Raw genomic sequence first — 15,000 nt, forward strand, 5'->3', positions numbered from 1 at the left:
CTTTTGAGTACCAAAGTTAGAGGATCTGACAGGACGTTGAAGACTAATGAAACATAACAATGATCGCTATTAAAATAAAGAAACCACGCCCATCCTTAATCCCGCCAGCCTACACTTCCACCCGCCAGTCCTGTAGAAAACCAGGAGCCGGCAAGCAAGTGAGTAGGACCCCTCCCGCTCGTCCAGGGTGGACGCGTCGCCGCGGCCTTGGAGATGCCTCCAGGTCCCGCCCCTCCCTTCGTCCCGTCCGCGGCCCGCCTAGCCGGGCCCCTCTAGGATGCGCAGGAGGTCCGACCTTGGTGATGTTAACCCCTTCTCTCCGACGTCTCGCTTGGCTTCACTGGTGGCGCTGGAGGATCTCGGTGAGCGTTTTATAATCTTAGCTCTGAGAGGAGGGGGATAAAAAGGGAAACTCTGGGACACTGGTTGAGCCTCAGATCCAAGGGGCGAACCCTTTGGAAGACCAGAAAGAGCTAGAGAACAAAGAGAAGAGGGAAATGAGAGAGGGAAGCCGGGAGGCTGCAGATGAATGGCAGTGGAGAGAAGGGAAGAAGGAGGTGGAGAGGATACTTGAGGAAAAAGAAGGAAGACGCTGGGAATGGAGAATGGTTTTCAAGAACTCGAACTAAGGGTGAAGTAGAGAAAATACATTTTCTCCAGTGTTTTAATGTTAAAGTAGAGGGAATATATTTTCTAGTTTGCTTTAGTATAGCTGTATAAGCTGTGATTGATCTCCAGTCTTTGGAAAATGGTGCAGGTTCTGTTCAAGATATGGCTGAGCAGCCTCTTCCACTCTTAACGAACAACCTAATACCTTACAACATGTTTTGTCCTATTCACAATGGGTAATTGAGAGCTTGACACAACTAACGCCATAATGAAGCTTTAAGTAATGTCTAAAAACATTTTTTATTGCACCAGCTGCTCCCGTCCCTTCCAAATGAATGCGGAGCTCTCTCAGCTCCTGTGGCCTGGGTCTCTCTTCTCTTCTTTGTTCTCTTGAGAAATGGCCTTCAGCCTGCAAGACAGCAGCTAGAAAAGCTGCCTGACCTTTTTAATCTGCAACTCTCTTTCTAGCTCACTGTCTCAGCCAGAGCGAACTTGGCAGAGCAGTTCCACTAGCCGAGAGATTCTTAGGTGAGTTTTTTCAGCCTGTTACAAACATACTGATTAGAGTCCAGAGGTCTGACATACATATCTTTAACAGTTTCTTGTAGTTGTTTTGTGATGTATAAGACCATCTGTGGACTACGTGCTCAAAACATTAGGTAACCCTGACCTTCCCCATATAAAACCCTCGCGTCAGCTCTTTAGGGAAGACAGAATTTGGGAGAAATTTAACCCCCTCTGTCTCTTGAATAGCGGTATTCAATAAAGCCCTCTTGCTGCTTACCTCCTCCTGTCTCAGTATCAGCTTTGTGGCAGGCGGCTCAAATCCGCGATTTGCAGTAACAAGGGGAGGATGGAGTGGATGTTTAGGGGGCAAAACTTGAATGATGGTGTCCCTAGATTGTAAAAGGGAAAGAGGGGTCCACACAGACTGGAGGGGAGAAGGAATGAATTAGGGAGGAAGTTCTGGTAGTCGTGCTGGAGGCGGTGATAATGGGAGTTTTTCTTCCACGGATGCTCTGGACTCCGATTAAAATTACAATAATAAAATGTTTACGCTTGAAGATATCTTCGTTCCTCTGCTGACATCTACAGTTATGATTCAGAACGATAGACTCATCCTCCAAATTCTGAGGTGACTGCTTCACTCTGCAACTGCATATCTTATGGAAGATGAGGTTTTTGAGCAGGACAATTACTCCACCACCTTCTTCATTGTTAGCTAAGCCTTACTTCTGAAATCAATCAAAATATAGCAGCAGACCAGAAGAACTAGTTGGTGCCCGGCCACAATCGATGACTGCCCTGACAGGGAGCTCAGCAGAGGACCCCTGAGGGAGCAGGAGATCAGTGGGATGCAGACCCCAATTTCTCATAAGAAGACCAAACTTAATGGTCTGACTGAGACTGGAGGAATCCCGGCGGCCATGCTCCCCAGACCTTCTGTTGACACAGGACAGGAACCATCCCCGAAGACAACTCATCAGAAATGAAAGGGACTGGTCAGCGGGTGGGCGAGAGATGCTGATGAAGAGTGAGCTAATTATATCAGGTGGACACTTGAGATTGTGTTGGCACCTCTTGCCTGGAGGGGGGATGGGAGGATAGAGAGAGAGGGAAGCCGGCAAAATTGTCAAGAAAGGAGAGACTGAAAGGGCTGACTCAAGACGGGGAGAGTAAGTGGGAGTAGGGAATGAGATGTATGTAAACTTATATGTGACAGACTGATTGGATTTGTAAACGTTCACTTGAAGCTTAATAAAAGTTATTATAAAAAAAAAAAATATATAGCAGCAGTTATTCATAATGGCCAAGAACTGGAAACAACTCCACTGCTCCTCAACAGGAGGATTTTATAAATGTTGTTTATCCATACAATAGAATATCACCCAGCAAGGAAAGGAAATGACGCAACATGTTGCGTGTTGATACATGCAATAACACGGATTAGTGTCAAAAACATTATGCTGAGTGAAATAAAGTAGTCAAACATAAATAATGTATGACCCCATTATATTAAATTCTAGAAAATGCAAATGGTAGTGACAGAAGACAGATCAGTGGTTGCCTGGGGTCAAGGGTGGAGGCCCCTTGCAAAGAAATACAAAGAATTTTTGGAGTGATAGAAATATTCTGTATCTTGACTGTGGCGGTGATTTCACAGAATAATAATCTGTCAAAACTCACTGAATTGTGCCTTTTAAATAGATGCAGTCTATTGTATGTAAATTATACCCCAGTAAAGCTGATTTAAACTTATGAAAACAAATATGTCAGCAATAATAACAATAATCTCTCACTCTGTTTTACAAAGTACTTCCAAAGGCAACCAAAAAGTCAGAATATTAGCAATCCTAATTTATAGACACCAAGGATACAGCTATAAGCAAGAGATACCAAATAACCTGATCTCCCAGAGTTTGCATTCTAGTTGGGGAGAGACAATAAACAAATAAATAAGCATAACCATTATATTGAAAAAGCAGGATTCCAAAGAGTGGCTTTTCATCAGAAAACAACCACATTCCATTCCTTCACTGCCTGGGCAAACCAGCTATGTGGGGCACTTCTTCCTCATCCATTGGATGAAATATTGGGTGGACCACTCTTAGATAATAAAAAGCCCTCTGGTCACTATTGGTCCCAAGAATGAACTTACTTAAGTAAGTCAAATGACCAAACTCCATTAATAATCAAGATGCTGAACTTCCCTCCTCTAACTAGGACCTACCTATATTGGGAAGGAAGAGAAGGGTTGGCTCCACCATTTCCTGACTAGTGTTTCTGTCTTCCTCTGCCATTCACCAGAATGCCTCTGGCTTCTCCAGAATTGGGAGGACAGGGAGGGGAAGGAGATAAGTTAATGGGTAGAGAATGTGTTGTTTGACTACCAGTGCCAGTTGGTAAAGAATATTGAATATACCATGGACTGCCAGAAGAGTGAAAAAATCTGTCTTGGAAGAAGTACAACCAGAATACTCCTCAGAAGCAAGAATGACATTGTCTCACATACTTTGGACATGTTATAAGGAGGGATCAGTCCCCTGAGAAGGAAATCATGCTTGATAGAGTAAAGGGTCAGTGAAAAAGAGGAAGACCCTCAATAAGATGGATTGACACAGTGACTGCAACAATGGGCTCAAGCATAACAAGCATGAGGATGGTGCAGGACTGGGCAGTGTTTCGTTCTATTGTACATAGGGTCACTATGAGTTGGAGCCAACTCAGTGGGACTTACCAATAACACCAGTTTCAGTCAGTAGATTTCTACTCATGGAAACCCATGTGTTGCAAAGTAGAGCCGCACTCCATAGCGTTCAAGGCAGTGACATTTTGGAAGCGGATCACTAGGCCCTTCAAACCCATCATCTGGGTGGGTTTGAACTGCCCACCTTTCAGTTAGCAGCCACGCACTTAACCACTTGGGCCACCCAGGGACTTCCTCTTATTTGACAAGTGCCCTGTACTGTGTTTGATTTCTTCTCACTATGGCAAATACTTAATGCTAACTCCTGGGCTTGGTAAATATTCTAAGCTAACGTGTTTCCTTAGGAAGCATATAGGGGGTCTTCAGACACCTCCCACCACCCACAGGTATCTCTCATTTGCAGATCTTTATTACCATGCCTTTTCTGGCTGGGGTCTCATTACCCCCTATAAACTCCAGGTTTGGAGCTTCCCCTCCTATTTGAAATGCGATCTGAAAGATGAGAAGGAGCTAGTCTATGACAAGTGAAGGGACAGTATTCCAGGCAGAAGAAACAACAAATACAAAGAGCTTAGCATGTTAAAGGAACAGAGGGAGACTATGTGGCTGGCCCATGGTAATCAAGGAATAGAGTAACATAAGGTGACCTTGAGCAAGTACACAGGAGCTAAAACAGGTAGAGCCTGGTAGGCCTGGCCCTATGCTCACACTCATGGAGCTCCAATATACCTGGAAAGGAAAGCTATACACACACTTATAGTTTTAAAATAAGAAAAATAAACTAGAATTAAATATTTCATCTGTCAAATAGGCAAACATTTTATTTGAATGAGAGTACTTAGTGATGGCTAAAAAGTATCAGAGATACATTTACACTTTTATATAGGTGATAGAAGTGTAAGCACAGTCTTATTGAAAAACTATCATATACTGAGCTCCTACTATGTGTCAGTAATGTTGCACACATCACCTCTAATCTTCACAGTAACCTGGCATTAAGGTAGCTATTAGACTGCAGATGAGGAAACTGATCCTCACAGATGTTAAATGAACTGTTCAAGGCCAGGCATCATGGCCAGCATTTAAAGCCAGGCCTTCCTGCCTGCGAAGTGTATGCTCTTTCCACTTTGCCTCTAGAGGGATAGATAGATACATAGATAATTCCAATGACATATTTGCCCTATGGCTTTTAATTTTTAAACATGAATAAAGAAGTGCTCAAGTTTATCATGCATAAACCCATTTAGTTTATTGCAAGGTAGCCATGACAAGGTACACAAGCAAGACCTCAACATGTCAGTTTAGGACTGGAGAATCAGAATTAACAATTGCAATGTTAGTTCAACGGCTAGTGTCCCGATCTTTAGACTTCAGGCTTTTACGTCTTACAAGTATCTCAGGAGGAAGACTTGACCACGTTTCAAACTCAGTAGTGGTTATCAATAAATATAAGTTATGTTTTATTATATTTATAAGGAATCTGTAATAACATAAAAATTCTTACATTATAATGTTAGATGACTAAAGCAAAGTGCAAAAATATAAATTTATAGCTTGCTGAACCTGAGAATGAGATTCTGAACCAGTTAAAACTTAGTAGAAATGATGGTGAAAGGGAAATATATCACCTCTTGTCTCCACACACTGACAGGGTCACATTATTCTAAAGGGACTTTCCCTCCAGAATTTTCCCTCCTCACCCTGGGGAACTCCTCTCTGGACACCTCCGCGAAAAGTTCTAATTATGGGAACGGGACATAGATTCCCTAGAGCTCTGTCCTCTCTTCTAAATAACAGAGGAAGTTGATTCCCCTGTTTCCTCTCACTATTCGTCAACATCCCGCCTCCTTGTCTCCGACTGCTATGTCTTCTAGAATCAAGGATATCTTTGCTATCACCATTGGTTTGTGCTGATTCTATGTATGCTCTAGTCCTTGCCCTGGCAGTATCCCATTACAGGGCTCTCTAGGAACAGACATCATCTTGATCTTGATACTTCGGAGGATTTAGGTGGCTTCTTGTCAAAGACATTCTATCCATTCCTCTGCTGTCAAGCAAGATGGTACCCGCTCCATATCTTCTTCCTGAGGTGCCTGGCTCTGATTTCAGGCACCTAGTCCAGAAATCAACACAGTCATGCAATTGGGTCTTGCTTTAACCCCTCCCACTGCCATTTCAAACCCAGAGAAGCCAGAGCCAAAACAAGAGAACCATTTATCATCTGGAAACTCAAGATCTAATATCAGTGCCAGGGAATAAGACATGAAGGTGAGTTTGTTACTACATTGCCCTAGGAAAAAATTGTCTCCGGATAAGGGCCACATTCTAGAATACCAGTGGAAGTTTGGGGACACATTATAGAAGATTTTTTTACAATAAATTTACCTTCTGGATGCTTGGGGGAAGGATGGAGTATGTGTGTATGCATACACAGATGTTACAGCTATGTATTTGGGATTTTGTACATGATGTTGTCTGTGCTATATTATCAGTGGGTGCCTGTTTTCATGTGAGAAGAGTGTGACATATTTGGAAGAGAATGGGTTAGAGCTTCCATGTCTGAGCTGGTGTGTCTCTAAGAGATCACAGCTTTAGAGAATTAGACTTCTCATAACTCAACATTTCTAGCCACCATTGGACCATAAGAATGAACGTCACCTCTAGCACTTCATTAATCTTCAGTAAGGCCCCAAAGCTGTCAGATTATCTAGAAATAAAAATCAGGCTTCACATGTCCTTTTATCCTCCACAGTCCCTAGCAAAATAAAGTCTGTTTTGTGAAAATAAGAAGGATCTTAGAGTCAGTTGGATTTAGGTTTGAGTCTTGATCAGGATTTACAAACTGTGTAACTTTGGGCAAATTATTTAACATCATAATTTAGCCTCCTATCCTAATATATAAAATAGGACTATTGTTTAATTTGCAGGTGAGTAAATATTAAGGTCAATAGTTGAAAAGGGATATGGATTTTCATCCCAGCTTAGTCAGTACCAGTGTAGGATCCCTCTAAAAACCTATTTCCTCATTTGTGAAATGGGGATGGAAATGGTTAACATTTACAGAACACTAACTCTGTGCCTGGCACTGTTTTACGAACTTTGCATGCTTAACCCACTTACCCCATTTATTATTATTTTACTAATTTATTCATTTCACTAATGAATAAACTAAGGCACAAACAGGTTAAGTAGCATGACGAAGGTTGCTCAGCTTGGAAATGGCAGAGCCAAGGCTCACACCTAGGCAGTCTGGTTCTGGAATCTTGGTCTTAATCACAACATTAATATTTGCTCTGCCTAGTGAGGCAAAAAGGAGCCCTGGTGGCACAATGGTTAAAGCACTCAGCTGCTAACTAAAAGGTAGTCAGGTTACCAGCCAACTGCGATGAGTAGGAATTGACTTGACAGCAAGCAACAACAAAATAAGAATGAAGTGAGAGAATCACACAAACATCATGTTTTGAGGAGGGATTTTTTTCCCCTGACAAATAAAAAATTAGAGGATTATGATTCTTAAATTAAGAATAGTGAATGTGATGTCTAAAATGTTATCCTTATATTGATACCTGTCCACAAACAGGCAGCAATTGTTTCACACATGACAAAACCGAGGCAGAGAGAAATGATTTACCTATATCAAATAGCTGGCTAATGGCAGCTCTGCAAGGTAGAATTCAGGTCTCCTGGCTTCTGGTTTAGTGTCTTTTCCTCTGCCCCATTGATTCTTGATTTAAAGGCTGGTGGACACGTGCAGATCTGTGCCGATCAGGACCATCACACTCGGTCTTACAGCAGGAGAGGCATGGACATCAGAAGCAGCCTCTACCCACCACAGTTAAGACATCAGAAGTCAGCACCATAATGGGCTGCATTAGTAGAAGCAGAACATCTAAAACAAGGGAGGTGATAGTTCGGATCTACCCAGTGTTATTTAGACCAAACCTGGGGTATTGCACATATTTTTAGGCATCACACACTTTGAAAGAATGGGGAGGGAGGCTCAGAGTGAAATCTGTCCGAAAAGATCTGAAAGGCTGTCATGTGGAAGGGAGATTAGATTTCTCTTTTGGCCCTGGAAGTACAACCAGAGCCAGGGAGGCAGCTGAAAGAGCACTGATTTGGAAATCAGACAGGCCCCAGTACAAGTTCCACACAGTCGATGACCTTAGGACAATTTCCTTAGCCTTTCTATCTTTCTCATTAAAAAAAAAAAAAAAACCTAACCCGTTTCCCTGGAGTCAATCCCACTCACAGCGACCCTATAGGACAGGGCAGAACCTCCCCATAGAGTTTCCAGGCTGTAAATCTTTAAGGAAGCAGACTGCCACATCCTTCTCCCGAGAAGCAGCTGATGGATCCTTTAGGTTAGTGGCCGAGCTCTTAACCGCCTGTGCCACTAGGGCTCCTTATCTTCCTCAAAGGATCTTGTAAATACATAAGACAAGGTATACTAATACATAGCTATCTTCCTAAACCAAGGGCTCAGCTCTGTGAATGAGATTATACTCAAAACAGCATATTTGCTCCCATCCCATGTTTCTCCCCACTCCCGCATTCCTGGGTTTTCATTGCCTTGTGAGGTGCAGTATCAACCTTTTATATTTCATTCTTCCAAACATTTTGGGAGTTTTCCTCCTTTAGGCCAACCTCAGCACAGAAGAACGCTTCTTCCTCCTGGGTTTCTCCGACTGGACGTCCCTGCAGCCTGTCCTCTTCGCCCTCGTCCTCCTCTGCTACCTCCTGACCCTGGCGGGCAACTTGGCGCTGATGCTGGTGGCGATGCGCGACCCGCGCCTGCACACGCCCATGTACTACTTTCTCTGTCACCTGGCCCTGGTGGACGCGGGCTTCACCACGAGCGTGGTACCGCCACTGCTGGCCAACCTGCGCGGCCGGGCGCACTGCCTGCCCCGCGGCAGCTGCCTGGCCCAGCTGTGCGCGTCGCTGGCGCTGGGCTCGGCCGAGTGCGTTCTGCTGGCAGTGATGGCGCTAGACCGCGCGGCAGCAGTGTGCCATCTGCTGCACTACGCCGGGCTCGCCTCGCAGCGCCTGTTGCGATCGATGGCCGGCGCCGCCTGGCTCGGCGGCCTCACCAACTCGGAGGCACAAACGGCGCTCCTGGCCGCCCGGCCGCTGTGCGCACCCCGCCAGCTTGACCACTTCATCTGCGAGCTGCCCGCGCTGCTCAAACTGGCCTGCGGAGTTGGCGGGGACAGCATCGAGCGCCAGATGTTCGCTGCCCGGGTAGTCATCCTGCTGGTGCCATCCGCCGTCATCCTAGCCTCGTATGGCGCGGTGGCGCGCGCTTTCTGGGGCATGCGGTCCAGCGGAGGCCGGAGGAAAGCTCTGGGTACTTGTGGGTCCCACCTGACGGCCGTTTGCCTGTTCTACGACGGCTCCATCATCTACACCTACCTGCAACCCGCGCACAGTTACAACCACGGTCTGGGCAAGTTCGTCTCGCTCTTCTACACCGTGGTCACACCGGCCCTAAACCCGCTCATCTACACCCTGAGGAATAAAGAGGTGAAGGGGGCGGCTAGGAGGCTCCTGGGGAACGTGGGGCGAGGGCAAGCCAGACAGTGAATCGGGGGTGGGGGAGAGGTGACAGTGTCAGCCCAGGGCCCAAGGATGGAAATGCCCATGGGAGAGTCAGTCCGTTTAGCCTTCAGGCTGTTCATTTCTGGGTGAGAATTTGCAACATTTGTCCTCAGCGAGTCCAAGGTTAATGCGGGAGATCTCTTCCTCCCTTCAGAAATGTTTAGGTTTGTGACACGAAGTGCTATGTCCTCTCTACATATACATTTAAAACCAAACCCATTGCCATAGAGTGGATTCTGACTCACGGTGACCCCAGGTATTACAGAGCAGAACTGCTCCATAGGATTTTCTTGGCTGTAATCTTTAAGGAAGCAGATGGCCTACTTTTTCTTCATGGAGCTGCTGAGTGGGTTTGAACCACCAGCCTTTAGGTTAGCAGCTGACCCTGCTTGCACCACCCAGGGTATATGAACATAAAGGTTTAGGGAGGAGAGATATGGCCTTCCAGGTTTCTCCTAAGCTGATAAAGGGAGGAGGCATGATACCGGGGAGACCTTCCCCATCCCTAGGGGATGCAATAACCACCCCTCAAGACTATGCAGGTAAGATATCAACAGCTAAAGGTGCAACATAATGCTACCTTTAGCTTTCTACCAGTCTGATGGCAGAGGTATGATCTCTTTGGTGACAAAGAGTTTTTCTTTAAAGCAGAGGAAACCTTTGAGGAGACCCAATCCAGGGGAAAAAAAAAAATTATTCTCTCTCTTCAGCGATCTAAGACATAATGCCACCCTAGCCAGGTGACGAATGCCCACCACAGGGCACTTGACTCATAAGTGTGATGAGGAATAACCAATAACCATAAGTATAGTGATTGTGCTGGGTGGGATGAAGGTAGGGAACTCTCTTGTAGGAGATGGTTCTGAGCCAGTTTTAAGGAAGAAACTAGAACTGGTGGGAAAGAAGGAGGACAGGTTTCAGGTTGTTAAAAAAAAAAAAAAGCCAGCTTGCAAGTGATCAGCAGCAAGACATGAAAGAAGGACTGTGAGAGAGAGGAATAAATGGAGGAAGGAGGAGGAAAGAGGGGACTTGATTTCCCAAGAGAGAAGCAGGGACCTGGTGGTGAAGGAAACAGCGAAAAATGCTCCATCAGCCAGAACTTGGGCAGGATATCATTGTCAGCCCAGGGGCCAACGCCTTATCTCTCTCCACCAAACTGATAGCCCCAACCTGCAGAAGACTTGCTAGACATTAAGGCAGGCAGGACAGAGACTGCTCTACAATCCCTCACCTTTCAGAAAGTCCATTCCCACCTGAAGAACATCTGCCCCCAAGGAGCCCCTACTAGAGACATGGCGTCTCTAGATTCCCATGGAAAATATCTCTGTGCCCACTACCATGCCCAGAAAGAAGAACAATTTTAAATCTGTGGGGGACATAGAGGGTAGGTAGGGGCACAGTGCCAGGTTTCATTTTATACCAAATGCCCTTAAATAGAGAAAAAGTAATTTATTAAATTTATAAATTCTCTATGAGTTAAATTGTGACTGTGTCAGAGTAACTAATCCACTTCAAAATGAATCATTTATTTCACTCTTCTCTATGGGTGGAAATTCAGTTTGATTCAATAGTCACTGGGTGATATTATACGTGAAGCACTGGGCTAAACATTCACAGAAACATAGAAATTAGCAAAACCTAGATTCCAATCTAAAACTTACTATATCTTGTTAGATAGGAAAGAAAATAAGAGTTTTTCTATAAATCATAGGAAACCAAGAAGGAATTCAATTGTAAGCTGGTTTTGAACGCTGTCTCTAGTATGCCTTAGTGATTCGTTTTCTTTTCTCGGCGATACCATACATAATCCAGCCACTTAATTGTGTTGGAATCAAAGAATCAGAGTTGGAAAAATATTCCCTCCCCACCTCATCCTGAATCTTTTTCTGTTTATTCCCTTTTATAAAATTTTGGAAAACCATCAAAAGATACGTTCAGTGAGTAAAAGCTAAAAGAAAGTAAGCTCTTTTCCTCCTGATGTCACCCCATCCCTAGAGTGGTCAACCCCCAATGCAGTGGTGTGTCAGGAAAAGCAAATTGCCCTTTCTGATGCCGTAATCTGCCATAGTCTTCCCATCTTCCAGTTTCTTTCCATTGCAAGTCACAATCTGGGTCTCAGGAGTTATAGCAGTCTTCAACTCGATCATCTTTTTCACCTGGGCCACTGAGCTGGACCGCCGCACCTGAAGGAGATGTCTCTGCCCTTCATCACCTGACTCCACCAGAACCATGGGCAGCTCCTCATCACTGGGCTTCACCACCTTCAGAGTGAGGTGGATGGTCTTCTCCTTGTCAATGCCATAAGACGAAAGTGTTCTCTGGGGCTGTAGGGTTTTCGAGCCCAGCAGAAGGATCTGGTCCTGCACGGGAACCTTGGTCTTGGACCGGACATGTTCATTGATCTTCTTTACTCTGTCATCCTGGTCGGCAGTGAAGGTCATCAATTTCCATTCCTCAGAATGGACATTCACCTGGGCAGGGCAATAAGAGTCAAGAGACAGTTGCCTAAAATGTCTGCCACCCTTTACACCCCTGTCCCCCCACCTTAATTGCTCCAGCCCTTCCCCTGCCTGTCAGGTCCTCCCACTACTTTCCACCAATCTGTGTCTTTCACTTTCTTGGAACATCTCTTTTGGAACTGCTTGTTTAAAATACAAAGAAGGAAATAAGTCTTATGACTTTATAACCACACCTCTTCTTCATCCTAAAATATAATTAAAAACAAGTAAATCCAACTACAAAGCTTCAAAATGTGTACACTATATTCTAAAATCAACTCCTACTGACAGTTTTCAAGACTTGGCAGCCTCACTGGATACTCACAGGTCTGCCTCCCTTGACTACTCTAGAAGGAAACCCTGGTTAGGATGCATAATCTCTGTACTGTTAGTTTCCTTTTTAATGTCCATTGATTTATAATGACAACTCATATATTACGGTGGCACTGTGTTCAAAATGGCTTGGTAATCTATGTTTCCTGTGTTTTTGTATCTGCCTATTGTAGAATATGATCTTCTTTAATAAGACCAGACCTCATTCACAGAAGGTAGGAAATATATCCAAGTCTTACTTCAGTACCTGGCAAATTCTGAAAGATGGAAAGTTCACCCTTGTGCTGTCACTTGAAAGCCTTTGAAGACCTCCCTGAGACCCCATTCAAAAATCTCTGCCCAAATGTTCACGATCATTAGCCGTTAGAGAAATGCAAATCAAAACTACAATAAGATTCCATCTCACTTGAACAAGACTGGCATTAATCCAAAAAACACAATAAATGTTGGAGAGGTTACGGAGAGATTGGAACACTTATACACTGCTGGTGGGAATGTAAAATGGTAAAACCACTTTGGAAATCGATTTGGCACTTGCTTTAAAAGCTAGAAATAGAACTACCATATGATCCAGCAATCCCGCTCCTTGAAATGTATCCTAGAGAAATAAGAGCCTTTATACAAACAGATATATGCACACCCATGTTCATTGCAGCACTGTTTACAATAGCAAAAACATGGAAGCAACCAAGGTCCAATCAATGGATGAATGGATAAATAAATTATGGTATATTCACACAAAGGAGCACTATGCATCAGTAAAGAACAGTGATGAATCTGTGAAACATTCCATAACATGGAGGAATCTGGAAGGCATTATGCTGAGTGAATTAGTCAGTTGCAAAAGGACAAATATTGTATACAACCACTACTATGAGAACTCGAGAAATAGTTTAAACAGAGAAGAAAATATTTTTTGATGGTTAAGAGAGGGGAAGGGAGGAAGGAAGGAAGAGGGGTACTCACTAATTAGATAGTAGGTAAGAACTACTTTAGGTGAAGGGAAAGATAACACACAATACAGAAGAGGTCAGCACAATTGGACTAAACCAAAAGCAAAGAAGTTTCCTGAATAAACCGAATGCTTCGAAGGCCAGCGTAGCAGGGTAGGGGTCTGGGGACCCTGGTTTCAGGGGATGTCTAAGTCAATTGGCATAATAAAATCTATTAAGAAAACATTCTGCATCCCACTTTGGAGAGTGGCGTCTGGGGTCTTAAACACTAGCAAGCAGCCATCTAAGGTGCATCAATTAGTCTCAACCCACCTGGACCAAAGGAGAATGAAGAACACCAAGGTAATTATGAGCCCAAGAGACAGAAAGGGCCACATAAACCAATAACTATGTCAGCCTGAGACCAAAAGAACTAGATGGTGCCCGGCTACAACTGATGACTGCCCTGATAGGGAACACAACAGATAACCCCTGAGGGAGCAGGAGAGCTGTGGGATGCAGAACCCAAATTTTCTTAAAAAGACCAGACTTAATGATCTGACTGAGACTAGAAGGACCCCAGTGGTCATGGCCCCCAGACCTTCTGTCAGCCCAAGACAGGAACCATTCCCAAAGCCAACTCTTCAGACAGGGATTGGACTGGACAATAGGATAGAAAAAGATGCTGGTGAAGAATGAGCTCCTTGGATCAAGTAGACCCTTGAGGCTATGTTGGCATCTCCTATCTGGAGGGGAGATGAGAGGGCAGAGGGGGCCAGAAGTTGGCAGCAGGGACATGAAAAGAGAGAGTGGAGGGAAGGAGTGGGCTGTCTTATTGGGGGAGAGCAATTAGGAGTATATAGCAAGGTGTTTATAAATTTTTGTTTGAGAGACTGACTTTATTTGTAAACTTTCACTTAAAGCACGATAAATTTTTTTTTTTAAATCTCCTCCCAACTTAGGCATTGCTAATACTGTTTGACATTCTTTCACTAAAATGTCACTCCTCTGTGTTAAGCATCCCAGATGCTCTTCATAATGCATCTATTCTCATATAAAGTAATATATTAGGTCATTAACAACTCAAGATAAATGTGTTTTGTGAAGCCCTTTGGGGAGGAGAGGAAAGCTTAAGAGCCCTGGACCGCCAAATGGGATAGAGAGGAAGGGGCTCAAGAAAACACTTCCATAATTTCAAATCTTGCCAGCTTCATTGAGCACCCCCACTCCCTACCATTTATCCCTAACAGTGGCCAGTCCAAGGTCTGACACAAAGGAGAACTCAGAATCTGAAGGACCAGCTTCTCTACACAGGACCCTTCCTCTCATTGTGCAGATATCAATCCTATCCTCTTTTTTTCAAGATGCCTTCCCAGCCACCCTGCCTTCCCAAGTACCACCCTCAGTCCAGTTACTGAAGTTTCTCCCCAAAGCTTGGAAATACCTTTCCTTTCTCCACCTCCTTTATCAAATCCCAACTTACACAGAGGCAGGACGCATTGGGAGCCATCGCTGCAGTCAAGAGAGCAGAAACAGGAAACACAAAAGGGACCTCAACTGGAGCTTATATGCAAGCAAGGGAGTTGGAAATCCCCTGCCCAGATAGCTTTCCTGTGCCCTTTGTTCTTGCAAGTTCTCAGAAATCTTTCACTTTTGCTGAGGTGTGGTTAGTTAATAAGCAAAGAATACTTTCTGATCAGGTTCTTCTCGCCTCAGCCAATCTATTTGCATTCTTTGTTGAAAACATGGGATGGTCCTTTCTGGCCCTGTTTTTTCCCTGATTAACACCCCTACATCCTCACTCCCAATCCTGATTTGT

The 15,000-nt window shown here is 44.4% G+C and overlaps 2 protein-coding genes across 2 annotated transcripts; one reads left to right on the forward strand and one right to left on the reverse strand.

Annotated features, from left to right (window-relative positions):
- The first annotated feature begins 59 nt into the window (after positions 1-59).
- Positions 60-9,403, forward strand: LOC126066425 (putative olfactory receptor 2I1). Its single transcript, XM_049867499.1, has 2 exons — positions 60-362; positions 8,459-9,403. Exons 1-2 carry the CDS (start codon positions 60-62, stop codon positions 9,401-9,403), a joined length of 1,248 nt encoding a protein of 415 aa, XP_049723456.1.
- Positions 8,627-14,738, reverse strand: UBD (ubiquitin D). The gene is made up of 2 exons (XM_049887322.1): positions 14,665-14,738; positions 8,627-11,889 (listed from the first exon to the last, which is right to left on the reverse strand). Exons 1-2 carry the CDS (start codon positions 14,689-14,691, stop codon positions 11,419-11,421), a joined length of 498 nt encoding a protein of 165 aa, XP_049743279.1. The 5' UTR covers positions 14,692-14,738; the 3' UTR covers positions 8,627-11,418.
- Positions 14,739-15,000: the final 262 nt, after the last annotated feature.

This window comes from Elephas maximus, chromosome 1 (assembly GCF_024166365.1).
Source record: "Elephas maximus indicus isolate mEleMax1 chromosome 1, mEleMax1 primary haplotype, whole genome shotgun sequence".
NCBI lineage: Eukaryota > Metazoa > Chordata > Mammalia > Proboscidea > Elephantidae > Elephas > Elephas maximus.

Excerpts from the sequence above, each read along its gene's own strand:
- UBD (XM_049887322.1), bottom strand. The coding sequence starts at position 14,691 with ATGGCTCCCAATGCGTCCTGCCTCTGT. Across the intron at positions 11,890-14,664 it reads CCAATGCGTCCTGCCTCTGT|GTGAATGTCCATTCTGAGGA; the intron begins GTAAGTTGGGAT and ends TGCCCTGCCCAG.
- LOC126066425 (XM_049867499.1), top strand. The coding sequence starts at position 60 with ATGATCGCTATTAAAATAAAGAAACCACGCCCATCCTTAATCCCGCCA. Across the intron at positions 363-8,458 it reads GGTGGCGCTGGAGGATCTCG|GCCAACCTCAGCACAGAAGA; the intron begins GTGAGCGTTTTA and ends TTCCTCCTTTAG.